Here is a 17408-nt window from a genome sequence, read left to right as displayed (position 1 = left end):
GGGATGCTTTGATTGGGAGTTCCTGCATGGCAGAACGGGGTTGGACTGGATGGCCCATGCGGTCTCTTCCAACTCTATGATTCTATGATTCTACATCTTTGAATCGTATTCTAGACAAGGAGGACTTCTAGTCAGCCTGAATTAGTTGTAAAGAGATCTTGTAGCACCTTGGAGGCTCACTGAAAGAAAGAAATTGGCAGCATGAGCTTTCTGAGACTAAAGTCTACTTCCTCAGGTGCATTTGCAACCAGAATTAGTCAGTCTTCATTTGGTCAACTGTAAAAATGAGCAGTCCTCCTGAAACCTGAGCCAGAATTAATCCTTGTTATTCAAGCAATTTCAGATAGTTTTGCCAGAGACGGAGTTTCCCCTGTTTTACTCTGTGGAGGTTGTTAAAATGTTTGTGATAAACTGAGAAAGCCATGGTTGGGATTGTCAGGCATATCACAGGGGGGGGGGGGGGGGAATGTGGAGTTAAAACAGTGATTAACCTATGAAAATAGGGCAATTGTCATTAAAACGTGATATAGGGGTTTATCACACTGAGGCTGATTTTGGCATTAAAGATAATAAGAAAAGGGATGTCCAAAGCAAAGGGAGCTGAGGAGGAGCCCAGAGTGTGGACACCTTGGGCGACCCTTTGCAAAAGGCAAAGGGAGCAGGCTGGAATTGTCCATCCCACAGTCACACACAAACACACTCCCACAGACAGACACACACACAGTGCTGCTGCTGCTGCTGGAGTCACTCATCATCCAGTGTTTAGATGAGTAACAGAGCAGCTGAGGAGGGAGGGAAGGAGGGAAGGAAGGCGGGTTTGCCCAGCGCCCAGCAAAGCCTCCAAAGCTTTCATTCTCTGGAGAGGGATGTTCTTGGAAGGATAGCAGCAAGGCGAGCCGGGTTCCAGGTTGGGGAGGCATCCCTCCTCATCCTCCTCCCTCAGACCGATGTGCCTCGACTGGAATGGGTAACCAGAAGCCTCTCTCTTTGGGGCAAACAGGGGAGACAGGGGTTGGTTTGGGGGCGATGCGTTTTTGCGCGCGCTTTTGCGCCTCAGCCCCAGGAGCCTGGAGTGGCTTTGGCTTTGCTTTCCTCCTCTCTGGTTTCTTTCAAGGCTTAGGGATGGAGGGGGATGAAGAAGGGGCAGAGGGAAGGGAGGCTGGGGGCTTTGAGTGGAGGGTTTGTTTGGGACTTGTCTTTCTCCTTCTCAGGCTGCATCCACACTGGAGACATAACCCGGTTTGGCACCGCTTTATGATGGACTCGTTTCTGGCTCAAGGCTATGGAATTCTGGGAATTGGAGTTTGTTGGGTCCAGAGCGGAGCAGAGCTCCGCTCAGGACCCCACAACAAACTCCAACTCCCAGAATTCCATAGCCTTGAGCCAGAAACGAGTCTTATTATTGCTCCCTAAGCACAAGAGACAGGTTTTGTGGCACAGTTATCTTTTTTTTAAAAATTTAATTTAATTTTTTTATTGTTTTCAATTGATTGTGATTTCCTGCATGGCAGGGGGGTTGGACTGGATGACCCTTTTGTGGCCTTCTCCAACTCTTCGGCCATTCTGTGATTCTCCACTGTCATCTCGCAAGTGAATGATCGCTTTAGCGTTTTGTCCCGTCGTCGGAAGCCGGCTCGGCTCAGCCCAGAAAAACAGCGACTTGGTAGGCTTTTCTCACAGTCGCTCTCGGGAAATAACAAAACAAAAACCAGCTCAAGTTTTTGGCTTTCCTTGTTGGACCCATATGGGAGACAATGTTTTCCTGTGGTGACCCAAAGCTTTCTGAAGCGAGGCCCTTCTAAGTGTTGCCTAGCCTTGAGACACACCACACTTTGGTCAAGTGTGGCTTTTCTTTGGCTTTGTCATCTTGAATGCGCTGTCCAGAAGTACCGATCAATTATTTCCCTCCGTGTGCAATATCGGGGAAAGGATGGCTTTTGCAAATGAAAATGTTTTTAACACAAATAAATAAATATCCATGTGCGATGTCAGGGAAAGGATGGCTTTGGCGACTGAGAACATCTTTGACGCTCACAAATGTTGCCTTAATAAACACTTTATAGTGCCAAGGAAGTTGCCAGAAGAAGGAATTTAGTCTTTATGCCTACACTGGACACTCTGTATGTTTGTATGTGCCCAAAAGGTTCAGCGAGCCGCTGTTTTTACTATTTGTTTAGCAAGTGGGAAAACACACCCTGCTTTCTCGGTATTCTCTTGGATCCTTGTTAGATGGAGATGTTAATAGATTAGCTTTGAGCTCCGGGTAGGAATATAACATCCAAATATGTGACCTAGAAACGGCACAGCTATTGGGGATAACAACTTTATTTATTGCAGGGAAGATGTACGATCTCTTCATAGGCTTGTTTTTAAAAGGCTGCTCAGCCCCTGCGGTTTAACCCCCCCCATCCCCCAGTTTGGTAAGAGATTGTGCTGAAACTGTTGCCTGTTTGTTTTCAGCGCCAAATCTTAAAGGCAGACCACGCAAAAAGAAGCCGTGTCCACAGAGAAGAGATTCACTCAATGGCATTAAAGATTCCAATAACAATTGTGAAGGCAAAGCTGTTGTCAAGGTAAGCCACTACATAATTTTGATCCAACTTCATTTCAGATACAGATTTGTTTTCATTTCATAGCATTTCAAAGTAGGAATACTCTGTAAGGAAATGAGTCGAGATGGCAGTTAGCTGTTGTTCTGGATGAGTCTTTGTCCCCATTCTCATCCTTCCCTTTCTATGTATTTTAGAATGCCTTGGTGCAAGATATTAATAAAACAGTCAGTTGTTTATTATAAGCATGTTGGCAAAACAGTTTTGATTGAAAATTTTTTGTGAGAACTGTATATTTGAAACATCCAGTTTTATCCAATATTTATTTATGCATATATCCCCCTTTTCCTCCAAGGAGTTGAAGGTTGTCCATTTTATGCTTGCAATAGTCCTGTGAGGCAAATCAGGGTGAGAGATAGAAACTTGACCACAGCTACCCATTGAGCTTCACAGCTGGATTTGAATCTGCGCCTTCCCAGTGCTAGTAGTCTGGTGTTATTGTTGTTGTGGTCCTTCAAGTCCTTTCTGACTTATGGTGACCCTAAGGGGAACCTATCGTGGTGTTTTCTTGGCAAGATTTGTTCAGAGGAGGTTTGCCCTTGCTCTTCCCTAAGACTGAGAGAGTGTGACTCGCCTAAGGTCATCTAGTAGATTTTCATGGCTGAGCAGGAATTCAAATCCTGGTTTACAGAGCCGTAATCCAACACTCAAACCACTGTGCCATACTGGCTCTCTAGTCTGATACTAGCCCAGTAAACCATGTACAAAAACAAAGTGGTTAAAACTCATCTCACTTGCCTTCTAGATACAGTCTGAAAATAACCATGTATGAAATGTAAGCTCTCTTTTGAGTAGTGAATTATAACACACACACATAGAATGTTGTTTTGAACAGTACTGAGTTACAGCCTCTTAAAAAGGTCCAAGAAGGAAGTTAAGTGATAGATCATGTTTTGGACCAGATCTTTGAAACACATTCCCATGTATCCATGGCTTTCAGATTACTAAGAGCTGGTTCATGAGCAAATGATCCTCACATGGTAAATCATCAAATGATGACTTGTATGCACAGATGAGCCACCAGAAATTCTATAGATGTAATTTTCATGTCACCTCCTGTCGCATCATACAAATGCTTTTCAGCAGAGTCATAGCATATGACATGGCATACTAGCATACTTTGTTGTCACTGCTAGCGACGGTGCCTAGAGCATAACTAGTTTTCCTCACTTTGGCTGCAACATGTAGCACAAGGCATTATGTCATTTTAGTGCTATGTTACTATCAATTTTTGAAAATAGTCCTTTTTTTTACTATAATTCCCAGAATCCATCAGCCTGTGGCTATTCTGCCTGGAGAGCGAATTTTGGGAATTGTAGTTAAGAAATGCTTCCAAGCGTTGCTCACCTTTGCTTCATGTCAGAAAGCAGTATCCATTTTTTTCTCCATTGAAAATTCTTACAAGAGATTTCAGTGTAACTGCATCCTTCTGTAATTCAATCAGCCCCAGGGCTTTTCCAGGGAGACCCACCCCACCCCAGAAAGAGCCACTGAGGAGGACAGCCAGATGTCCTGAAGCAGCAGTGCCCAGTGCTCTGCACCACACTGTCCTTTCTTGAGAGAAGGACCAGTAAGAGCAGCTGCTTGGATGACATTCAGAGCCTTCTCAACAACAATGGCCAACCTTCCTCTCTCTCTCTCTCTCTCTCTCTCTCTCTCTCTCTCTCTCTCTCTGTGTGTGTGTGTGTGTGTGTGTGTCTTGGCTCACGCAGAAACATTCTCTGACAGAGGGAGTAGGTGTGTATCTCCACCTGCCTCCTTTTCTAAGGGTTGTTCTGGTATTTCACCTGTTACTTTACTAAGTATTGTAGGTTTGTCTGTTTTTAAAGGCATATGGAGTATAATTAAGAGCATATAATACAGTTCATTCACACATGAAGTTAATTGATGGAATAATTAATAACTATGTAAGATACTTGATTGGGAGCCAGTGTGGTTATACTGGTTTGGGTGTCGGACTAGGACTCTGGAGATCAGGGTTCAGATCCCCTCTGCATATACTCCCAAAATGTTAATGGAGTTTTTTGCACCGCAATTTTTGCCATGGCTGTGCATGGGATGGGATTGGAGCAGAATGAGGGGAAATGGGTATAATCACACAGAAAATTGCTGCTGCACTGCCACCCAACTGGCACCTGTCCCCTGCACATGCTCTGCTGGCCAATTTTGGTGGTACAGAGGGCTTTCATACCCCAAAATGGGTTGGCAGAGAGCGCCCGGGGGACAGGTGATGGCAGTGAAGCAGCAATTTTCTGTGTGATAACACCCGTTTTTCCCCATTCCACCCCAATCCTGTCCTGTGCACGGCCTGGGCAAAAATGGCCGTGGGATAATCTCAAAAAAATAACAACAAAAGCTCAAGATGGAAGTAGCTAGGAGTCCACTTCTGTTTTGGTAAAACTGGGGTTTGTTTCCCAGTGTCAGACAAGATGGTGGTGGGGTGGGGCTTATCCTATTTTAAAAGGTGAATTGCTACTTCAGAAGAGTGATAGTTCATATTTGGGGCATTTGGAGGGGTTGTGGACTCCAAAAATAAAGTCCCAGGGCTGCACTTTGCCAACTGTTAAATCATACGTGTTGGATAACAAGAGAAATGGCAAACTGATTAGAAGGCTAAAGAAACTCACCAAGAAAAGTTCCATAGTATAAAACATTTCGCTTGTTGGGAATATCTCTTTTGGGGTACTCACCAATATATTATTTGTTAATTGTTGATCATTTTGTCTAGAATTAGTCTCCCTTCTGCTACCTTTCATGGTGCTTAGGATTTGGGGGGAGTGAGTGCAAGGCAGAGCATATGGTATTTACACTGGATGTCTTAAGATGATTTGAGACTTAAAGAGGTCAGATGGCTTGGTTATATGCTACGCCATGTTCATTGTGATTAAATTATTAACATTGTCTCCTTGATGTTCCACTGATGCTCATGTTAGTGACAGAAAATGTTGGCAGGAGCCAAACTCTAAAGTTAAAAAAAAAAGATTGCCATTAATGTTACATTGCATAGTTTTATGTGGCCTGTTGTATGCCCAATAGCTAGTTGCCTGTAATAAGATCTACTAGTATCATGTTATAAAGGGATGTTGGTTACAAACTTGATTTTTGATGTTTGAAGGCTTTGTGAACTCTGTAAAATGTTATAGGACTTTCTCAGATTTCCATTGCTATAGAGTGCATAAAAGTTCAAAGAGCCTCCCTGTGCAGATGCCCTACTTCTGTTGAACATTTTTAAACTGTTCAAAGTACAAGTTACCATCTGTCTTCCACTGCTTTTCACTGATGAGCTGTGCATAAAAAAAGGAACAATCTTATAAGCATTATATCTTCTGCATATAAAATGAAATGCAGTATGGCCATTAAAATAGCCACAAATCTAACTTTTTCTCCCCAATAACATGAGAGGTATGTATTTGGATGTTACTTTGGCCGTTCACCCTTGTTTCTAGTAGGACCACCATCAAGATAGCTGGTCACACACTGCAGGCCCACACCTCACTAGCGAACCTCTGACAAGGGCCCATTAAGTTACTCCTCTTCTTCACTTTTATCTTCTTCACTCACTTCTTGCTCTGCATAATGATGATGGCAAGAAGGGGAAGTCATTGATTGATTGATATTACTTGCATTTATATCCTGACTTTTTCCCAGTAAGCTCAAGATGGCATATGTGGGTCTCCTCCTCTCCTCATTATCATGTGAGATAGATCAGGCTGAAAGCGAGTGGTACTGGCCCAATGTCACCCACTAAGTTTGATGCATAACCCTGGATCTGCAGTGCCAGTCCCGCTCACTAACCAGTATGCTACACTGGCTCTGAGTATCCAGGTTACAGTGCTTACTTGTTTGGTGTCTTTGTGCCTGTTGAACAAGGATGTGTCATAATGATGCCAGAAAAGATGAAGAAGAACAGTCGAAAGTGATAGTGAAAATGAGGAAACGAGGCAGAAAGCCTGATGAGGATGCTTTGCCTAAGAGCCCTCAGAAATCTGAAGCCAGCATTGCTTGATTCTTTTCATCTTTCTGCCATTGTTGTTGTTGTTGTTGGGCACCCTCAAGTTGTTTCTGATTTATAGCAACCCTAAGGTGAGCCTATCATGGGGGTTTCTTAGCAATTTTGTTCTGAGGTTGCCCTGGTGGTGCAGTGGTTAAATACCAGTACTGCAGCCACAAGGTTGTAAATTCAGTTCCAGGCAAGTCCCCAAGGTTGACTCAGCTTTCCATCCATTTGCAGTCAGTAAAAAATGAGTACCCAGCTTGTTGGGGGCAATTGGTTTGCACGTTGTAAACCGCATAGGAAGTGCTAGTTCACTGATAAGCGGTATAGAAATGTGAGCATGTGACCTGCCAAAGGTTACCCAGTGGGTTTCATGGCCGTGTTGGGAATCGAACCCTGGCCTCCAGAGTCATAGTCCAAAATTCACACCACTAAGCCATACTGGCTTTTAAGAAATATCTGCTTCCACATAGCTATCAATTGAACACTACTACTGAACGTGAAGGTAGCTATATCCTGGAAAAGGACCTTATTGACAGAGCTCAGAAAAATTACATTTTTAAGAATACAGTACAACATCCTGAATTTCTCAGCCAGTAAATCCCCTGGCTATGCAGCTGGGAGTTATGGGAATTCTAGTCCAAAAGTGACTTTCCAAACTACTTTTTGGAAGAAGGACCACATTTGTAGAATACCTATCCTCCTGTGAGGCCTCCACAGGAAGTTTTAGATTAGTAAAGTGACTTTTTAAAAGGGGAAAAAACCCACTCCTTTTTGTTATTTCATAAGGCTTTGGAAGAAATGTGACACTCTGTTTTGACAAATGGCTTTTATTGTATTTTTTGTGCGTTCATCCTGGTTTTAAAATATTTTGGGTCCTCTTTATTTAGAATTTCTGTTTTATTTAGAATTTTTTACTTGCAGCCCACTAAGTAAAATATAATAAGGATAGAAACCAAATGAACGAATAAATAATGTCATTCATTAGTCTCTGGCTGCAGTATCATGACTTCCATTGATGATACCCTTGAATGAATGATGAAGCTATATGCAGTCCTGACCAAATCATGTCATAATTAACATCACTGCCTTTTGTTAATGCCCTGCAATTGGGGCAGATGTTGCAGTACCCCATGGAAAGAACAGCATGAGCCTTCCTTCCACCATGCAGAAAAAATAAACTGTTCCAGAGCCTGGAAATGTTTTCTTAAGAAAAAGAACCTGCTGACCTAATTTCAGTGACAAATCATGATATGGTGTTTTCATTGCTAAATACCAAACTCTGGCTGCTGCCACACTGCAGAATTAATGCAATTTGACACCACTTTCACTGTCATGGCTCCATCCTATAGAACCCTTGGATTTGTAATGTGTTTTGGCACCAGAGCTCTCTGACAGAGAATCCTAAAGATCTCACAGAACTACAAATCTCAGAGTTCCATAGCAATGAGCCATGGCAGATAAAGTGGTGTCAAACTGCATTAATTCTGCAGTGCAGATGCAGCCTATGTTATTTCTTTTCACAGCAGTATATTTTGATCTGTTTTAAATAATTTCACATGAAAATTCCAAGTTAAATGATTTAACAGATGAATTGCCAGTTTAAATTTCTCAGTGTTTTAACACTTACAAGTTAAATTTATTTAGCATTTTAACGTTTAAATAGGTAAACATGAATGTTTGCAAGCTCTGAATCTTCCACAAGAGTTCAGTTTTGCATCCTCAATAAAAGAGAGTGGGGGAACAGAAATTCATATAAACTGGGTCTGATCTCCAAACCATTACCTGTTTGAGACTGGGGTTTCAAGTGCTCTAAATTGCTAGGCTACTGTTTGAAGTAGCCATTCAAACTCTGTTTCCAGCTGGCAGTGTTTGTCAGCACCTGTCTAGTTCATCTTTGAATATAGGCTTTTGGTTGACAGTGCCTGATAAGCACCAGTTTGAACTCCTGTTACTGGAACCCAATGTATGAAACAAGGAACAGGTCAGTACAGAAGATTTTAAGGAACTCTTAGCACTTAATTCTCAATTTAGGCTGAATTCTGCATATCCATCCTGCATGCTCAAATGATAAATGCTGTATTTTAAGCCATCATTGAGCAAAAAGCTTTTTAAGCTATTGTGACTCCAGTTTCATTCAGTTTGTTTACCTTTATCTGTGAGCAAATAATTGTGTGGACTTTATTACTTAGCATACAAAGGCATTTGGTTTGGTTTCAATAGGGTCTGAATAAATTCCAGCTGGGGCAGCCTTTTAAGGAACTGATAACAGTGCTGTATTTTATTATCCTAAGGTTCAAGTGTAGTGCTTGTGGAACCCAGGAACTCATAAGATAAATTTGTTACTCTTACCAAGGGACTTTTCCCTTTCCAGGATGTACTTGGTTATGCCTTCAGAAATACATGAGAGAAAATATCATGTTTGTAAGATTAAAATTTGTATTTTTATATCAGACGAAAGAGCCAGGTAACTTGTTCATCACAAAGATCCATGAAGTAAAGGCAGTAAAGACTGCAACTAATATTCTTGTTTAATTGAACAGAATTTATTTATTTTTGCTTTAAAAACTCAATTTTCCAAATCATCAGAATCTTCAAGATTGTTTGCAGCAACAGAAGAAAAAAACCTGGAAATTACTGACAGATGACTATTTAAAATTCAAGAACATGCTGCCTGTGTTCTACCATTGTTTTACTCAGATTCAAGAAGATGGAGTCACACTCTTATAAGGATGCAGCCAACACAAAGATGTTGAATACAATTATGAATATAGCAGAAGGATCACAAAGGTCAAAGCCAAAGTTCTGGAAATTGCACTCCGGGTGTGCTGACCCCTGCGATTTCCCCAAATGCAGGAGACTCGACTGCATAATTTGTGGTAGTTTTAGGGAACGGTCTTGTACTGCGTCTTAGGGGAAGCTTGTATTGCTTTATGGCTCATGTAGTAACATATTTATTCTGACTGGCAGTTGCTACCTAGGTTGTTCTTGCTACTTTAAGTATATAAGACCCTTTCAACTGGACATATCAGGGTTTCCTAAAAGATATATGCTTCAGCACGTAGACTTTCAAAATAATCTAGTGTTTACCTTCCAGTGACCAGTCACAAAACAAAGCACGTTAAGTACATGAGGAAGCTCACATTCTAGATGTCTTTTACCACTTGAGGAGCACCTTTTCCAAATATGTGCTAAATATATGGTCTAGTTTGACTCTTAGTATTACGGTGAGTGAGTATGACGTAGTGGTTTGAGTGTTGGGCTACAGCTCTGGAGACCAGGATTCAACTCCCAGCTCAGCCATGAACTCCACTCGGTGACCTTGGCCAAGTTATATTTCTCATCCTCAGGGAAAGGCGATGGCAGACCTCCTCTGAACAAATCTTGCCAAGAAAACTTCATGTTAGGTCACCATATGTCAGAAGTGACTTGAAAGCACACCACAATAACTCATAATACACTAAAGTCACTTTCAAGTGGAAGTGCCAGCACTCAAAAGTCATTTGGCAGCTATTACTGAAAAACAGTGAGACAATATGGAACATTGCAGATGGAAGAAAACATCATCATTACACTGTCCATTAGTCCATGATTGCATTGTAAAAAATCTAGAAGCTTCATGGGTCAGGCCAATGGCTGATTTAGCAACATATTGGTTATTCTGACCCACAGTTGCTACCTAGGCTGCCTTTGCCAGTCCTCATACCAGAAACCCTTTTAATTGGTGATGCAGGAGATTGAACTAGGAATCTTACATACAACTGTTCTGCTACTGATGTATGACAAAAGGCTTTTCATTGTCCAGCTGTGGTTGGAGTGATTAATATTGATTTTATTGTGATATCTCTTCCAATACTGTAAATGTTTTTTTAGAATTGCAACCTTAAGCTTGTTGAACATGTGTCACCCCTGGACTCTAGGTACTTAGGCAGTGATTGAAAATACGGGAGTCCCCATAGATCTGTGGTGCAAAGTAGCTACATACAGTTCATTTCATAGAGAAGAAATATTGTGTGAATCCTCCCTCCCCAACTTCATGTGCAATGAAAATAACTGGCAAAGAGACGGAGATCTGCTCTTGACAATTATTAGCAAGCTGTAATAAGCCACACACTATATTTAAAAATGCAGCCCAAAAGGGCCTTACTTCATTTCCATGCTTGATGCTTTTGTCCCACTTTTATGCCTCTAACTACTACAAAACTCCAATAGCCTCAAACTATGAAAATCCTTACTCATCTGATTCCAAGTTGAAATGAGTAAGAACTCTAGAAGATATTCTGATCATTCATGGTGTAAATCACTGACCTGTGAAGACCTCTTACTAGCATAATCTAAACCAAAACCAATCACCCCCTCTTCTGACTCTTCAGGTCCATTGGTTACCGTGGGCTTTCTTATTGTTTTTCCCATACTGGTGAATTTCTGCAAATTAGACATGCCACAGATAACATATTAAGAGTTGCTGGCATTTAACTAAATAATCACCACATACGAAAATAAAACAACCTTACTCAGTAGTAAGCCCAGCTGGATAAAACTGAATTTAACTCTTGATACATGTGTGTGATAAAGATATACTGCTCTACTCTCATATCCTTAAATATATCTGCATTGTTACTATTAAGCATTAAATGCCATTTTTTTTATATAATTTGCATCAGTTATTACTCATTTATCTGAAAAAAATAGGTTCTCTGGAGATTCATTTGTTTTCATGTACATATTTCCATTTTCTGACTGACTGTGTATATTCAAGCTATCCGTGTGTATTGAACTGTCTGGAAAACAAGACTGGGTATGGGGAGAGTCATTTTGTAAAAATAAAATAAGAGGATTTCCAGAACAAGGCACCTTGTTTCCATTTTGGATGGTGGGGTGAGGAATAAACCCTAGGTTTTTGCTTTGTTTTTTAAACCCTGTTCTATAGGCTCCATTTTGTACCCCCAAAAAGACACACTGGGACATGGTTGTCCAATGAACGGTCTTCAAATAAATTCCTAGGTAACGCTATTAGAACTTCCTCACCCCAAAATCCCTGCAGTTTAGTACTGTTACACCTTTGCTTTCTGATGGTTCAGTGCACATAAACCTTGTTTCACACACAAAATTATTAAAAATAATTTGTATAAACTTACCTTCAGGATATGTTTATAAGATAAGTTTATAAGGTATATACTAAACATAAATGAATTTTGTGTTTAGTCTTGGGTCCCATCTCCAAGATATCTCATTCTCACACACACACATTCTAAAATCCAAAACATTTTTATCCAAGCATTTTGGATAAAGGAGACTCATCATCCTGTAGATGTTAGTAGTGGGAGGAATGATTAAATGAAGAGATTCTACTAATCTTTTAACAACACTTTAGGAAAACTTACACCAAAAGTTCAGCACATTAAGAATATTTTCCCCAGTATCTGAGCAGAGCAGGTTTGGGAAAACATTCAACCTGCATCTGAAACACAGAATATAACTGTAAAATAAATAAATAGCCAGTGGTATTTATTTATAAAGAGCCTTCTACTTCCATATGTTTTGTTCTGTGTAGATGTAAATCACATTGGTTTCAGTTGTTTGTGTGTACTCTCATGTTGGAGCTTTGATGCTAAACGTGATAAATCCATGTTCAAATCGTCAGCATAAAATAAAGGGCTGGTTGGGTTACAGATCTCCCTTTTAAAAACAGGAGTAATAGTCTTATTAAACTGTTAACAAGATTCCATTACCTTCGCACCCAAGTTGCCAATTTGGTATTGTATCTCAGTGCTTAACAGTGCTCAGTTTTTGTTAAGCATTTCCCCAGGGTGGCAAGAGAGAGTCTCATTAATTTCCTACTATTTCCTTCCTTTCACAGCAACAGTAAAGGTACATATTGGGGAAAATATCTAGGAACAGTGACCCCAGACATATCTCACATCCCTAAAGGGATGTTCCAACATAGATTCTCCACCTTGTTTCCCTTCTGATACAGTATTATGTTTTTAGAAATAAAACTTTCCTAAACCATTGTGACTTGAAAGTATATGTACACACATATATACTCTCTCTCTCTTCCTCTCCCTCTCTCCCACTTTGTCTCTCTTTCCAGCTTTGAGATTAATTTCTTTACCTATTATTTACCTGAATGATGAGTTCTGATAGCAATAATCTATTTGTGGGTAAGGCTGAACACTAAAAATGATAGATTATGTGCGAGGGCATCTCAGTTAATATAGATCTTTAAGATAGAAACTGGGTGCTTGTGTCCTTTCTCAAGTAGTAAAAGTCCCAAAGGAAATGCTTTAGTTTTCAGGACATCTGACAGTATCTGCATACAGATTATTCTCCAAGGGCTAGGATTTTTCCTCTTAAAATAAATGCAAAGAAATGAATAGACCATGATAATAGCAGCTCTTTGATGGGGTAGAGAGATACTCTGACCTCAGTTAATATATCCTTATTCCCTGTCCAGTTTTAACACAAGTAGTTCATGCCTCACCCCAAGACACTGCAACTTGATGCTTTGTTTATAGAAACACTGCTCCAGTTCTGAGCATATCAAGGAAGTTTCCCCACTAGGTTATGCAGTCATCAAAGGTCTCTCTTACATAGCCATCTTTTTTTTAAAAAGGCATATCCAAAATAGATAATGTAACCTCCTCTAACAAGAGTATTTTGTTGCAGATAATCTCCCCAAAATTATTAATTATGCATTATGAGTTTGAAAAATCAATTTAAAATTTTAATATCAATGATGCATTGTACAGGCTTGCCTTCAGTTAAGTTGAGTTTGATGAAAGCTTTGTACATAAAAGAATATATAGGGTCACTCAGGTTGTATCGCTTTTTTTAAGTAAAAAAGATAACATTCCATTTTATTTCCATTATTGATAATCTAGAAAATCAAAATCAGTTAAGAAGGAAGATGGTAGTTTTACAAGTATACCTGATAGAGTTGTTGGAAAATTTTGGTTCATGTTGTAATCGGTACATATTGTATCAGCTTTTCTGTTGCAAATGTAGGGTTTGGTTTGGGTTTTTTTAAAAACACCTTTCATACTTCCACACATTTTTTATTGATAAGTGACACCATGCTTGCACTTTTGTTGGGGCAGTACAGGAGATGAATGTTTTCTTTTCTGCACTGCTATGCAACAGCTTTTTCTAATGCTCTGAAATAGGAAGCACCCTTCCTCTGGATCATTTGTCCATGTAGTTTCTGCTATTGAAGGGCCAGCTTTCAGTATCATTTTCGCTTCTACCATAGAAGTGATTGGTAAAAAAGGAAACTGGTATTTTTGCGAATTCATTTTGGGATGAAAATTTAGCCTGCACCTTTCCTCTATTGGGGAACACTGTTTTATGGGCTGTCCCAATAGTGCTTACTGAAGAAGCACTGCTGCCTGTGAGCAACCATGCTGGCATATGAATATTACTTTAATACTGATTGACAGAACTGTGTCCTTCATCACCGCTGAGGGCAACAGCTTAACTGAGAGCAGGGAGTGAGGCACATAGCGCTCTCTCCTCCTGTGCCTTACCACTGCTCACTCCTCCTAGGATCTGAGTTTTTGAATGCACTGTATGACCACTGGCCACCTTTCTCCCTGCTCACTCACAGTGGCAACACTAGGGTTGGTGTCACCCCAAGTACCAACTCGTGGTATCCCCCTCCTCATTGACCTCCTCCCATACCAGACCAGACAGAATCCTTAATAATGTTTTTGTACTGATGTTACTCATAAATTGTACACTCTGTCCTTGCATATGAGGACTTCCCAAATGCAGCTTTGAACATACATGTACGGGAAGTGGCAAGGGTCAAAATGGTGCATGCTCCAGAGGAGCACACACGGCATTGCATGCAGGAGCACACCAACATACAAACAAATGAAACTTAAACATAAGCATTTTTTTCTCATACGCAGGAGGGGTCTGTAACAGATTCCCCACCTATGAGAAGGGCAGACTGTAATTCCCATATTTCACAGAATAATGATAATAGTTGTAACATAAACAACTAGCAAAATTAAAGTTATACCTTTAATTTATAATATCATATACACATCCTTTTACATGTACATAGTTTCATGTGGTTAAATTAAAAATTTAGTAAGGTGTGATTTTTAAAAAATTTTAAAAGAATAAACAAATTTAAAATTAAAATTTAATTTTTTAAATTAAAAAAAACCTGAGACCTCTCCTTTCTCCTTCCACCGAGCCTCACCCAAGTCACACTATCTGTTCTGATGAGCTCCGACATTTTAAAGGGATGAAGGCACATGCCACAGCCAGTTTCTGTGAGAACAGTGGTGCCACCCTCTCTCAGGGTCTCACCTGGTGCAGCCTGCACCCCTGAGTGATGCCCCTGCTCACTCATACTGGGATCTCTTTGAGCTGTGTCTCAGTGGAGGGTTGGTCACATTACAATGTGAAAATACATTGTGCTATAGGACAGTTATTGGTGCACTTACAAAGTGATGGACAGGTATGGAAGAGAATGTGTATGTGCTTACTGCAAAGACAGGGTAGACCTGTTCTCTGTTCTCTTTGTGTTGCAAGTCTCTATAGATGTAACAATTGGGAAATACTGTGACTGAAGTGAAAATAAAGAGCTTCAATGTTAAACAGTAACAAGAAAAATACATCTTGACCTTCAAGAAAAAGATAATATGATAGGTCAGAGTGGGTTAATCATAGAATCATAGAGTTGGAAGAGACCACAAGGGCCATCCAGTCCAACCCCGTTCTGCCATGCAGGAAATCCAAATCAAAGCATCCCCAGCAGATGGCCATCTAGCCTCTGCTTAAAGACCTCCAAGGAAGGAGACGCCACTACACTCCGAGGGCGTGTGTTCCACTGTCGAACAGCCCTTATTGTCAGGAAGTTCCTCCTAATGTTGAGGTGGAATCTCTTTTCCTGGAGCTTGCATCCATTGTTCCGGGTCCTGTTCTCTGGAGCAGCAGAAAACAAGCTTGCTCCCTCCTCAATATGACATCTCTGAAAAAGGAATGAAAGCTGGATCAGACAGTGCTCATGATCTAACCTGGCATCTCCTCTTTTCTTGCAGGTAAAATGTGAGGCTAAATTGCCTTTGCCCAAAACCAAACACAACAGCAACTGTAAAAAGGTATCAAATGAGGCAAAATCCAAGGCTTCTGCAGGCGATGAATGCCAAGCAGATGAACAGGCATTCCTTGTGGCACTTTATAAATATATGAAAGAAAGAAAAACGCCAATTGAACGGATACCCTACCTCGGTTTTAAGCAAAGTAAGTAGAATTTTCAATTCAATTTTGTTTGATATTTTACAACAAATTGGTACCTGTGTTAGTTGGGGTGAGATACTTTGTTAAGTGATGTGGCCCACTATATCTTTATTATTAAATTTTATACTAATTGCTGACATCCAAAGATATATTTAGCCCAGATCAAGGCCTTTGGCATGCCTGGTGTGATTTCTGCCTTTTTAAAATATTTGGGCAGCACACCACACCTCCCCATGTCCCCTCACCTTATAGAGTAGTTTGCCTTATGGCATGGATGCGCAGGGAATGGCGAAGATGCTTTTTGCGCAAAACACATCATCAGAAGCTTCCTCACACAGAACCTATGGCTCTTTGGATTGCAACCAATAAGACACAGGAAATATACACATGCAAACACACATATATTGGGTGTGAGTATGTGTCAAGCCAGAATTCTTATGCATTTATATCTATCGATATGCATTTTTCATCCTGAGCCTTGCAGTAGGTCTTCCTTTTGGGCATTTTTGTGTTTGGAAAATTTATACTATAATCAAATATCCAATTACCTCAGAGTAAACCCCATTGAATTTACTTCTGAGTATACATGTATAAGATGTCAGTATTAAAATTTAAAAATACTCTGCCAGTGACCAGAAACCAACATTAAAAGGTTCCTGTTTTCTCTTTCTCTTATTACCCTGCAGCTAATGTCCTTCTTTAAATTATAATAAGGTATATTTTCATTCTACCCAGATATTAAGAGAAGACATTGAGGTGGCCAGAAATTAGGAACAGGGAGGTCACAGGGTTCAGAGATCATAATTAACTAAATCTAAATGTAGACAGGGCCTGTTTAAACACAGAAAGCAATCCTGAGGATTGCTTTGGAATGAGCACATTTGAGCGTCACTGTTTATAATGCAATAATTGATAGAGAACATACAACTGTAATTAAATTCTGCATAAACATGGAAGAATGAACATTGCAAACAATATACAGGGTTGTGTTTTTAATACCCTGTAAGGTATCTAAATTATTCTAAAGGGAAAATGCTTTACTTGGAAATATTACTTACCCGAACCTATCTCTCCAGATTAAAGCTGTATGTTATTTTGATGAGGAATGTCAAACCTGTATGTTTTACATAACAATTTACATACCTAATAGCAATTGACACTGATTGCAACAGACCTCTAGCAGCCATTAGAAACTTATATAACTCCAGAATGATTACAATGTTTGCCTGAAAAAACTGGCTGCTTGAAATAGAAGTAAAATTAATGTACTATGAACAGCTTTGTTGCATTATGCATTTGATTCCGATTACATCAAGGCCTAAGCAAAGCTCTTGATAGCTAAGAGGAGAGTACAAAGTTCAGCGAGGCTTTTCATTTAGAATGTTTTGAGCTGTGTGCCTGTGTTTAATTTAATTTAATTTTTTGGTTACATGTCTGTAATAAAGAAACACATTTCAGAAAGCAGAGAATGGTGATGGTGGAGAAATCTATTGGATCTCAACTAGTTTTAGGATGAGATCATTCTTCAACAGGGAGATGAGATAAACTAG

At 40.1% G+C, this 17408-nt stretch overlaps 1 protein-coding gene across 4 annotated transcripts in view; it reads left to right on the top strand.

Moving 5' to 3' along the window:
* Positions 1-17408, top strand: part of ARID5B (AT-rich interaction domain 5B) — a 269486-nt gene that overhangs the window by 197577 nt on the left and 54501 nt on the right. For 3 of the 4 annotated variants that reach the window (XM_089510540.1, XM_089510538.1, XM_089510537.1), the window contains 2 exons: positions 2461-2573; positions 15660-15861. In XM_089510540.1, coding sequence (XP_089366666.1) covers positions 2461-2573; positions 15660-15861 — 315 coding nt within the window. Of the gene's footprint in view, positions 1-840; positions 968-2460; positions 2574-15659; positions 15862-17408 lie in introns of those variants that run through there. The other variant, XM_089510539.1, reaches the window with a different exon arrangement.

Source organism: Sceloporus occidentalis, unplaced genomic scaffold, assembly GCF_023333645.1.
Source record: "Sceloporus occidentalis isolate IW3139 unplaced genomic scaffold, rSceOcc1.0.p SCAF_2, whole genome shotgun sequence".
NCBI lineage: Eukaryota > Metazoa > Chordata > Lepidosauria > Squamata > Phrynosomatidae > Sceloporus > Sceloporus occidentalis.
This window is presented reverse-complemented; position numbering and strand designations above follow the sequence as displayed.